Source organism: Pholcus phalangioides, unplaced genomic scaffold (genome assembly GCF_987345545.1).
Source record: "Pholcus phalangioides strain wild (caught in Gottingen) unplaced genomic scaffold, Ppha-v1.0 ptg000008l_1, whole genome shotgun sequence".
Taxonomy (NCBI): Eukaryota; Metazoa; Arthropoda; class Arachnida; order Araneae; family Pholcidae; genus Pholcus; species Pholcus phalangioides.
Genome location: NW_028301601.1, coordinates 50,923,651 through 50,935,921, shown reverse-complemented (window position 1 = coordinate 50,935,921; position 12,271 = coordinate 50,923,651). Strand labels below are relative to the sequence as shown.

The 12,271-nt window shown below is 39.6% G+C and overlaps 1 protein-coding gene across 4 annotated transcripts in view; it reads left to right on the top strand.

Moving 5' to 3' along the window:
- mor (SWI/SNF- related protein mor) overlaps positions 1-2,016 on the top strand; it is a 47,747-nt gene extending 45,731 nt beyond the window's left edge. For all 4 annotated transcript variants that reach the window (XM_089234870.1, XM_089234872.1, XM_089234871.1 and 1 more), the window contains one exon: positions 1,557-2,016. In XM_089234870.1, coding sequence (XP_089090996.1) covers positions 1,557-1,633 — 77 coding nt within the window. In that variant the 3' untranslated portion in view covers positions 1,634-2,016. The remainder of the gene's footprint in view (positions 1-1,556) is intronic.
- Positions 2,017-12,271: the final 10,255 nt, after the last annotated feature.

The following is a 12,271-nucleotide window of genomic DNA, read 5'->3' as shown; positions in this document are numbered from 1 at the left end:
TTGTTGAATAGTAGTTAACGATATTATGGAAAGGTAATTTCAATTTTTTATTATTTTTTTTTGACAAGCAAAGAAAAATGTAGAAAATATATATTCTATGCGTGAATTATATAGAAAAGTAGGATTATAAAATGATACGACATGCTTCTATGTGGAAAGTATGAGACCCTCACGTACTCGGGGGAGGGGAGTAGGTTTCTATTTGTTAACAAGTAACCGAATACTGGGAGCATAAGTCAGTCATTCTTACGAAATAGGCAAAAAGCCTCCACAAAGCTAGGCATCTACAGAAAAGAAATGTTGTTGGTGGGGTAATATATTTTCCCATATGGGGGAAAAAAGGTCCTTTCTTTAATGATGTTGCATATTTAAACTTGTTACTGTTTGATGGAACACGTGGGAGAGCTGTAAGAACATATTGATATTCAATCGGGTGTGGAAAGCGACACAGGATAAAAAAAATTAACTGATGGAAGATGCATCATTCATAAACATGTATATAAAGCACAGGTTTATATAAATTTAACTGATAAACTTTTGGTACAAGATTTTAAATGTTATATGAGAATATGGACTTTCCGGGCTGTTAGGCCATGGTCGGTTTTCTATTTATTTCTGATGCTTCACCCACAGTTGTGGCTGGCAGCTTCAGAGAGGTAAGTCAGGCACTACTGGGTGCCAACAAGGTGCCCTTTTTATCAACTTTTCCAGCTTCACTTACAATACATAGTTGCGACTGGCTGGTTCCTTCATGCTCATTCTAGAATGGTTTCTACGTTTGGTTCACGTTTTAACAACCAACCAGGCGTAAGATGGATTTTGAGAAGACTGCAATAATTTCATCTAATGTTCATTACTATCCCTGCGTCTACAGAGAAGCCATAGAGATTTCTAGCATAAAAATAATTTCAACAAAAAAGACGATAACTCAGCCCAGTTCCCAATCCTTTGACCTGCGGAAATTCTCTCGAAAATAGATATTCACAAAATACTAAGCATTCTCTAAGCCAATCGCAAATGAGCATGAAGGAACCAGCCAATTGCAATCATGTACAGTAAGTGAAGCTGGAAAAGTTGATAAAGTCACCTCATCGGAACTTGGTAGTACAGCCAAAGCAGAATATTCTGAAATCTGTGATGTATGTTACTGAAATCTGTGATGTATGTTACTGAAATTACAATCTGGAAGAATTTTAAGAAAAAGTGTAAAAAGCACTTATGTTAGTTTTTACCGCAGAAAATTTCTAGTCAGCTGAGGGCTCATTACAGAACAAGGTAAAACATTCTGCTTTGTGGGATAGTACTGGAATTACCTCTAAAGTTGTCCGCCACGTTCTAACTGCTTGGTATAAGTTCTTATTCTAAATTAGATGCCAACCGTGAAAGCCTATGTGCCGATACTTTAAATGCTATATGAATTATGCATGTAGACTTCGACTGAAAATAATTTTAGTTTTGATTTTTTTAGGATTCGGGATCAGTATTTTCAATGTTTCTTTGAAAGATTTTGAATCCCTTTCTTGTATTTTATTTCTTTAAATTATTATTATTTGCAGATGCCAGTGACTCGAGCAACAGTAGCAGCAGTGAGGCAATGAACATAGGTGGTGCTCCACCCCAAAGTCAATCATAAGAGAAAATTTCTTGTGTTAATATTATAATCACAAAAATTCCATACCCTGGAGATGAATACTTCAGTTGGGTTAAACGATTGAAAGAGGGGGCCAGGGTAAATCTCAAGCATCATAATTTGCACTGTAAGAGGTTTCTTCGTTTCATGGAGTTGTTCGACGAGACTGTGCTGTGTACGTGTGTGTGTGTCTCTTTTATACGTGGACGTTTATCACTTTATTATTTCGTTCTTTCAGAACTGAACTGGGGAAAAACTTGAATTTCACAATCTGCAAATTGTTTCATGAAATCAATCTTTCAGTTTAAACCTTCTTTGGTAGTGTGATGTTTTTTTGTTTTTTGTTTTTTTTTTCAAATAAAATCAATAATTCATTCAGTTTTTAATGGGTTTATTGTGTGCTTTCTAGAAGATTTTGAGTTCATTCACTGATTAAATCTATGCATTGGCACAATTTTTTATGGCTGGTGTCCAATTATCAGTTGAAAGTTTTCTATTTATGTTGTCATGGTCATTTTGTGGAAGGGAAAATGTCTTACAGCAGGACGTGACAACATGGGCGGAGATACAGGAGTGGGGAGGGTCATGGAAGGGGAAATTCTCCCCCCCAGTATCTAAGGTGGAGCCTACTAATCTAATGTATATGCGTATACATAAGATAACATCATGCTTTCCCCCCCCCCCCACCCCAGACTTTCACATCTACAGCCTTTGCTATGCAAAATCCAAGAGGTGCAATGTGATTCTTTTTGATGTAGTAACCGCAGACACATCATTGTGAGTACAAGTTCAGTTGCTCGTCTGGATGCACAGCATAAGTGTGTGGGCTTAAGAATGACACCAAGTGTCTTTCTGATTCCATGATGTATGTCTTCCAACATGTGAAAAACTCTCGAGTCCAAATAAAATCTGAAAAAAAAATTTTGGGACAGCTGTTTTTTAATAAATCCACGCTCAGCTTCTAAGAAATTTGGCTTTTTCTCAAATTCATTTTTGATTTGTTAAGCTCTTTCTTATAGTGCTATTTTATTTATTTTTTGTGAATTGGCCAGATTTCTTTAATTGGATATTAGATGGAGTATAAACCATTGAACATTTTCATTATAGACGACGCATACTAATTGAAGTGCTTGCAGCAAGGGGGTTAGCTTCATTTTTAGCTGTAGTACATGTGGTGTGCCGGCGCCCTCAGTTCATATTTCACTTGTCAGATGGCGTCGCCACACATACCATATTGTACTTCCATACTCAGCACATATTTTTTCTCTCTTTTTGTACGAAGTGTTTCAACTCGACGACGGCACTTTTTTATGTTTATGAGTTGCCCACACGGCGGTACCTCAGGTCGCGGAAACAATTTTCATGTAATTTATTAAATATGGTTTTTTTTAATTCAGTTAAAAATTAAATTTATACATCTAGTTCTCCTGGAGTCGTCCATATGTCTTACAATATCTTCCCTTGTGCTTTGCCTAGGTTGCTGGGGATTTTACTAAAGGTAGCCTCACATCTCAGCTTTCGATTTCTGGTTAAAAAAAAGTTATGACAAAACGAAAGGACAGCGAATTTTTTTCGCGTGGCACATAGTCGCCATCTCACCCCAAGAGGGGGGGGGGGGACTATGTGCCTTTTTCTCGCCTGTCACATCCATTTTTATTGAATTTCGATTGTTAAGTTTGCTTAGAACCATTTGGAAAAAAATTTTCTGCCCAAAATTTGGTCATTTTTAAATAAAATAATCTCTGAAACCTAAAAAATCAGTTTCACATTTTTAAGTAAAAAAACATTTATTTTTACTTTTCTTTGGAAAATTTTAATTCGCTGAAACATTAACAAAAATAAAAAAGGCTTAAAACTCGAAAATATAAAAGGCTCTTGTTAAAATATAACACACTAAATATAACATTCAATTCAAAATAAATTCAATTCTTTGTAGTTCAAATAAATTCGATTCTTGAAAGTTGTTCCTGCTAATAGGTCGAGGTTTCTTGATTTTCATTATGATTCGGCACCTCGGATACCAAATTTCGTCAGCTGGGTCAGGCCATGAGTAAAATTTGCCAACTTTCTTCATGGCCATTACACACGCCTCCCCAATGTGATCAAAAATGGTGAGCATCTGTTTGTTTCTAATCCCACTAAGAGCCTCTTCAAGTGTTTCATTTGAGTAATTGCGGAATCCCCATTTTTTGTTTATGCATGAGATTTCTGCCAAAAAATGCAGATGAGAGAATGATCATATAAAATTTACATTTTTATTTTGTGTACACTATATTTTCATCCTTAAAACTCGTACAGGGTGATTTCTAGTCACATTTTGAGAATTTTTAAAATTAGAACACTACGACGAATGGTTGATGAGATAAAGGCTGTACCAACACTCAAAGGAGAAACACGGGAAACCATTGAATCTTCGAATGGCCAGGGTCCCCCACTAGTGCGGGGGGGGGGGAGGAGCAGGTGGGTTTGGTGCCCCGGGCGCATCACAAAAAAAGGCGCAACTTTAACTATTTAACCTATACTTCAGCATTACGGGGGGGAAGGGGGTGTGCCTAAATGAGTAGTTGTCCCGGCTAACCAAGTATCCAGTTGCGGCCCTGCCAATAGGTATATTATTTCTGATGAATCACCGTTATGTTGGATATTTTTTCCTTTAGATACATTCTCAAGTTTGTAATTTACACCTGGTAGCATTTCTTTTACTTCTATCGATCAAACTACATAGTTGAAGTTGATCCACTAATGACCCACAAGAATCATGTCCTTATTCTGTAGAACTTGGTTTACTGCATGGGCCCATCTGGGTACTTCTCCGGGGTGTCAAGTGACAATTAGATCTGGTTCCGATTTTCAAGAGTAAATATGCAAATAGGTAGGTAGGAATTTTTAGCTAGGTAGTAGTGCCTCTTTCTCAGAAAAATCGCTTTGTATGTGGGCGTATATGATAATGTTAAGGCAGCCCTGGACGTACTTTATGAAAATTGTGAAAAGCTAATCAAAAAACTCAGCAATAATATTAAATAATTTGCAACATTATTAGATTCTCATCTTTCGCGCCATTCTTGTGATAACGATCTTCAACAATCAAGCGTTCTTAAAATTTTAGGATCTTCTATCGGATGATCGATGTTGAAAAAAAATTGTACATTAAAAAAAATGCCATTTGATATCTTTTTATGTGTGGTGCCCCTTCTGTACTGATGCCATAAACACGTGCTTATTTTGCTTAATGGTAAATCCGGCCCTGTGGGGCACGATGATGATGTCAGTTCATATAAACGCATATACATTCGATCATCAGTCGGCTCCCCCTTTGAAGGTGGGTGGGGGGTACCTCCGCCCATGCATGAGATTTCCCCCCGTGGGGTGACACACACTTTAAAGGCCCCTACACACACTCAGTTATACCTGTGCATAATTGAGCGTGTGTAGGGGCACGACCACCTAAATTACACAGTTATCTAGGTGGTCGTGGTAGGGGCCGTCAGTTGACCTGCACAGGTGACCTGAAGGGAACGGTTTTTCATTCCTGCGCAGGTATAACAGCGTGTGTAGGAGCCATCAAATATAACTGCACAGTTTTTTTCAAAGCTGCATCAAGAATCTTTCAAGCGGCTTTGGTTTTTTTCTTCCCTCTTCTTTATTACTGATAACGAAATTGAACAACGGTAACTGAGTAATTTGTTTTGGAGATGGATTTCCTTTTAATTGGAAGAAATTTTTCTAATGGCGTAATTTTCACGATATTTACTTTTTTACAATTTCATATCGAGTAAAAGAAATCGAATTAAAATTTTAGAAATATTTCGACCATTGCTCAAATTCGTAATTTCGTTTGTGAAATCACTCTTATTTTCAATAAATTTGTCCGAAATTATGCGCCGAAAAACACATATAAAGTCAATATTCAAATAATGTACTATGACAATTATTGATTATTTGCTTATTGATTATTTGTGGAATGGGTCCTTGGAAAAATTTCAGGGACTCCGTGACCTAGGATGTAAAAAAACAATTAACTCCAGAGCCATAACTAGGATTTTTGCCACCCGGGGGCAATTATTATTTTGCCGTCTCCACAATTTTAAAATTCGATAATTTTATAAAGGTGATCTTTGTTCCGACCTGAAATTACCACTTCCCCCCCCCCCCTAAATTTTTCCACTCGGGGCGGGCAGTTGCCCCCTCTAGTTCTAGCCATGATTAACTCATTGTTTTTGCATAGCACATATACTGAATATTATTAGTTGTCTTCTTATATTATTAACGGTGTTATACCGTCACCTTTATTTTATGGACACAAAGGATCCGCGAAACACAAAAGGGTTAAGAATCCCTGATTTGTTTTATTAATTAGAATTACCGGGCCAAACGAAAAAGACTTAGAACCAGCGCACTAAAATATAAAGCAAAATGCTTTGATAATAATAAGTAAAGAATGCTTATGTAGTAATGAAGTAAATGAATAGAAGAATTCAGTATATATATATATTTAACTGAGGAATGTTAGTATTAGGGGAAGTACTTGGCAAGGGCGTTCCGGGGAGGGGGGCTTGGGGGTCTGTTCCCGCCTCCCCGAAATGTGCGGAAATGACCGAAAAAAAGGGAAAAAGATGGCCAAATGCATTGTTCTATCGCTTTGGTCCCCCCAGAAATTTCGTTCCATTTTGGAACGAAATTTCTGGCTACGTCCCGGTATTTGGTAATTTATTTACAATGTGTGCGAAGAATTCAGAAATGGTTTATTAACGACAGGGGGTACGCACTTATCTGACCTTTTCTTACGCCCTCTTTCTCAATATTCGGATAATCACGGATACGAATTTACAAAGCTTTTTTCATTTTAAAGGAAGTTACTTATCTGGTTTATTCTCGGAATCCGGAATGTACTTCGAACAATACACATAAAAAGGACGAGAAGAAGAGCAATCGAGACAGCCTTGAGTAGGTATCTTCATCCAATCTGAGAAAATTATGCCAGTCTTTCGGTGCAAAAATCCCAATTCCTGTAATAATTTAACGAGCGACTATTGTTGCGTTTTCCATAACCAACCTTTGCACCAAGTTACCCGTCTTTTCTTTTCTTTTTTGGAATTAATAACTTTTACTGCCGTAACCAATCCAACTACACCAGGGCCACGGTTATTGACTTACAAAGAGATATTCAGTTTTTTTAATATCATATAAATATTTACTTTGTTTTTCGATGTACTTAGTGGCCCCTTATGCAAGATGGAAGTGTAGCGAGGTGTAAGGTCCTTGATTTTCACATACAGGGCGATTAAGAAAGAATCATCCGATTTAAAAATGATTCTACATTTGAAATCGACCATTAACAAAATTGTTCATGAAACGTAGACACATTTCCCCCCGTAAATTAACATATTACTTATTATTCTATTCTGTGTTTTTGATTTTTAAGAAATATACAATTTTGAGAAATCGGGTGATTCTCTCCAAGTCACCCTCTGTAAAAGTACTAACTTGATATCGTCCGCCGCATGCCAGAAGCACGAATGTACAAATTTTTTATCAGCCGTTCGGATTACCTTGTTTTGCTATCTTAATTGTGCCTGAGACGCGAATGTGCGTCCCTACTGAAACACACGTGACAAAACAAACGAAAATTACTTGCATACAGGTAACATGGGTAGAGTGTGTTCATTCAACCATTATTCACCTTGGGGCTCCGGAACAGACATTTTTTTGGGGGCCTCCCTTAAAAAGGAAGTGTTCATTTTTTGTGAAGCCCCCATTCGGCTAAAGGCCCCGGTTGCCCCAGCCTAGTTACGGCCCTGAACTGATATTGACAGGCGCGAAGAAAGAGATCGAAGAATGAAAATATCCCCACAGAGGGGAAAAAAATCACCTAGAACCGATTCCAGAGACTTCGCCTGCACAGGTATAACTGAATGGTGTGAATGTACATGGTGGTGTGAATGTACAGAGAACCGCGAACACTGAGCGTGTGTAGGCAGCACCTCCGCAGTCTGCTTGTGACGTCAGTAAGTAGTCCATTTTCCCTCAGAATATTCAGGGAAAAAAATTCCCTGCTCGTGCCAGTATCATCGTTGTGAAGAAAAGAAATGATCGGTCTCAGAATTGGCGATTTCTATGCGCCACATCCAATCACTAATCGGTATTTGTGAGTTAAACAGGAAGATTCTACGCCAAAATAAGAAGAAACGAAATAGGATGCGATGCTTCAAAATGTGGCAAATTTGCTAGGTAGTCTGAATGACGTTTATGGCAAACACTGCAGAGGCTTTCTATCTCTAGGAGGTGCTGTTTCTATACCCCACATCCAGTGCCGTCTTAAGGCATGGGCCCACCCGGGCCTCAAGTGAAGAAGGGGCCTCACAAAATTGAGATCTGGTTGAAGTTTTCAAGAATTTGCCTCGTAGGGCCTCAGAAAAGTCACTTGGCACGGGGGCCCATGATGCTCTTAAGACGGCCCTGCCCACATCCAATCACTATGCGGTATTTGTGGGCCAATCAGAATGATTCTACGCCGAAATAAGAAGAACCGAAATAGGATGCTGTGTTTCAAAATGTGGCAAATTTGCTAGGTAGTCTGAATGACGTTTATGGCAAACACTGCAGAGGCTTTCTATCTCTAGGAGGTGCTGTTTCTATACCCCACATCCAGTGCCGTCTTAAGGCATGGGCCCACCCGGGCCTCAAGTGAAGAAGGGGCCTCACAAAATTGAGATCTGGTTGAAGTTTTCAAGAATTTGCCTCGTAGGGCCTCAGAAAAGTCACTTGGCACGGGGGCCCATGATGCTCTTAAGACGGCCCTGCCCACATCCAATCACTATGCGGTATTTGTGGGCCAATCAGAATGATTCTACGCCGAAATAAGAAGAACCGAAATAGGATGCTGTGTTTCAAAATGTGGCAAATTTGCTAGGTAGTCTGAATGACGTTTATGGCAAACACTGCAGAGGCTTTCTATCTCTAGGAGGTGCTGTTTCTATACCCCACATCCAGTGCCGTCTTAAGGCATGGGCCCACCCGGGCCTCAAGTGAAGAAGGGGCCTCACAAAATTGAGATCTGGTTGAAGTTTTCAAGAATTTGCCTCGTAGGGCCTCAGAAAAGTCACTTGGCACGGGGGCCCATGATGCTCTTAAGACGGCCCTGCCCACATCCAATCACTATGCGGTATTTGTGGGCCAATCAGAATGATTCTACGCCGAAATAAGAAGAACCGAAATAGGATGCTGTGTTTCAAAATGTGGCAAACTTGCTAGGTAGTCTGAATGACGTTTATGGCAAACACTGCAGAGGCTTTCTATCTCTAGGAGGCTGGAGACGGAAAAATCTCCCTTAAGCTTAAAGTATGATACGATTACTAGTTATACGATCAGGACAGGCAAAATACAAGGACTGGAATATTCTATTGTGTCACTATATAATCGCCCTAAACAATCACTTCAATTCACGGAAACTTTTTGACTATTTTGTTTTTCTGCGCGCCGGCAGAAAAATACATCGGATGAGTGACGATATTCAGAAGATTGTCGTAAAACTCGACGCGCTTCGGGATTGTAATTGGCGTGAAACACTGTAAATAAGCTGGCCCGGATACTTTAATGACCGCTCGTACTTTAATAATGTGTTTATGTGTAGCGAACACAATTGCGAATTTGCTTGCATATTTACGAGGTCGTTCTTTTTTCCTGTTGCAAATTCAAATTGTCAAAAACAATTCTTTTTCCTTTTCGAATCTTTAGAATTATGGTGTGATTTCCTCGTTAGTTTTAGGCTGTTTGAATTTTTGAGGTTCCCATACCATACTGGTGATCCAAACCAGCTGCCCATGGGTCGGTTACGTTCGGCAAACCCGAATAGGCTGATTTACATGAAGAATTGTATTACGTTGAACATGTACGCCCAGCCTATGGCCCGTGGAATCATCTGATGTGTCCCCCGATCTCAAACCCAACTCTGTAAAAATGAACAAAGTTGCACATATCGACTGATATAACTGAGGTGACCCGCGACACATTTACAAATCACTTAACTCTCTGCGGTCCATAGGCTTTTACGGGAGTTCGTTGGCAGTGTTTTTATTTCATAACGCCTCCCCCGTAATGAAGGAGACCCTTGGATGTTTGTCCCTCTGCAGATTTTGTATAGCTTATGAGTTCTGCTCATAAGCCGAATTCATAGGGGAGCTTCCCTGTAAGAGGCCGTTGCTCTTATCTGATGCGGTCCTGAGTCGAGTCCACCACGACATAGGACGGCAAAAAAGTTAAGGGACCAGCGGTGCAGTTCCACATCGCTGGAGTGACCCGCGACATAGTACCGGAGCCTTGAGCGTTCATCATCTCTCAAGTAGCCCGTGACACATTTCCACATCACTTAAGTGGCCACGGCATATTTACAGATACTTGAGTGGCCACGGCATATTTACAGATACTTAAGTGGCCACGGCATATTTACAGACACTGAAGTGGCCACGGCATATTTACATATCATTGAGTGACCCGCGACACAGTTTCAGACAACTTTAATGGCCCGTGGTACATTCTCACATCACTTTAGTGGCCCGTGGTACATTCTCACATCACTTTAGTGGCCCGTGGTACATTCTCACATCACTTTAGTGGCCCGCGACACATTTAGAGATCACTTAGGTGGTCCGCGACACGTTTTCAAACCAATGATGTGGCCCACACTCTCTTAAAGGTTGGGCACCCTTGATGTAAAACCAGTTCAACGTTTTCACAACTGCGGACCAGTGATAATAGTTCAAAATTTTTGTGGACCGGTGGGCATGGTCCCCACATCCGGCAGGCTGGCCTCATAGGTTGGGATTTTCGACGGGCCCCTCCATAGTAATAGAGTGAAAAACCAAAAATGACTCATCCCATGTCCCACGGGGCTAGAGCCCTGTCAGTCCTGCCCATAAGGACTCTTGTAGTGTGCATGGCTCCCCCCCCCCCCACAAAGGTGGGCTGGTCCCCGGACGATTCTTGTCATTATTTCTATTTTTACTCTTTAAATGCACTATAGTGGGGGCCCTGCTGCAGGATGTTGGGGGGCCATGATAACACCTCTCGTATATCGCGTTGTATTTCGAAAGAGTTCTGAGATCTTTTCATGCTTTAACCTCGAAGAAGAAAAATCATTAAAAAATTTCTCTATGACGTCAATGGACTTCTAGGTCCCAGTCCAATTTCACGGTTGACATTGCGCAAGTGTTAATGGAAAGGTTTAACGGGTTTTTTTCTTCTCAATATTGGTGTGTGTATGGAAGATGAAAGAGTTTTTGCACCCGGAAGACATCCATGTTGTTTCGCAACATGAACTTTCAACTTCGTTTTTGAGATTTCTATTCTCGATACTGAAAGTTTCTTTGATACAAATAACGAATATTTTATGATCGTTTTTGGAAATCTTCGATTGCAGAATCATTTGATGGATCTTAAAATCATTAAAATTTATTCTAGAATCAATATAAGTGATTCTAGAATTATTGTAGGTGACACCAGAATCATAATCGGTTATTATAGAATCATTGTAAGGGATTCCAGAATGATTGAAAAAGATTCCAAAATATAATTCCAAATTGATATTCCATCAATATAAGTGATTCCAAAATGATTTGAAGTTATTCCAGTCATTATAAGTGATTCTAGTGTCAGTACAACTGATTCCAGAATCATTTGATGTATCTTAATACCATTTAAAACTATTCTAGAGATATTATTATGAGATTCATTATAAGTGATTCCAGAATCATCATCAGTAATTGCAGAATCATCATCAGTAATTGCAGAATCAATAAATGTGATTGCAGAATCAATAAATGTGATTGCAGAATCAATAAATGTGATTGCAGAATCAATAAATGTGATTGCAGAATCAATAAATGTGATTGCAGAATCAATAAATGTGATTGCAGAATCATCATCTGTGATTGTAGAATCATTATCTGTGATTGCAGACTCATCATCTGTGATTGCAGACTCATTATCTGTGATTGCAGAATCAATAAATGCGATTCCACAATCATGTTTCTATCGCTCGAATCAACTGTGATAGAAACATTAGCGGTAGGATAAATTTGAAGAACGATACCATTTTTTTTACTTGAATTGAGACACAGGTTAACACTCCCTATAGATAAGATGTTATCTATGGGGGGGGGGGGTGTTGCCATTACCTCCTAGATACAGATCCTGTGTCTCTAAGAGGTAATGGTGTTGCACGGGTGCACAACAGTCGGGCCTCGCGGTCGATAAGGGCGGCCTTGCTCTACGTAGAGAAATTCGTGAGGCTCAAAGCAGCTTTTTCACACATTCGATATTAATTACCATTCAAGATTGTCACAGGGTGCCCATACGTTAAGACGGCCCTGAACAAGAGAGGGAAAGTTATTAGTCACTCTCACCTGTCACCACAGAAAGAATATTCTGTTTGGAATATTTATCAAGAATTTACTGCTGGGGAAAAATAACCTCACGTGTTTTATTCCGGTAAATTGAAGCACGTATGAGAGCAAGTTTTTCCATTTAATTCTTATTCCGAGGACGTTCCATCATGAAAGCGCACAATGGTATGGATACATTCTCCGACTAGACAAGTTCGGGTAGGAAAATTCCCCATAAATCTGGGGAATAGGCAGGACCCAC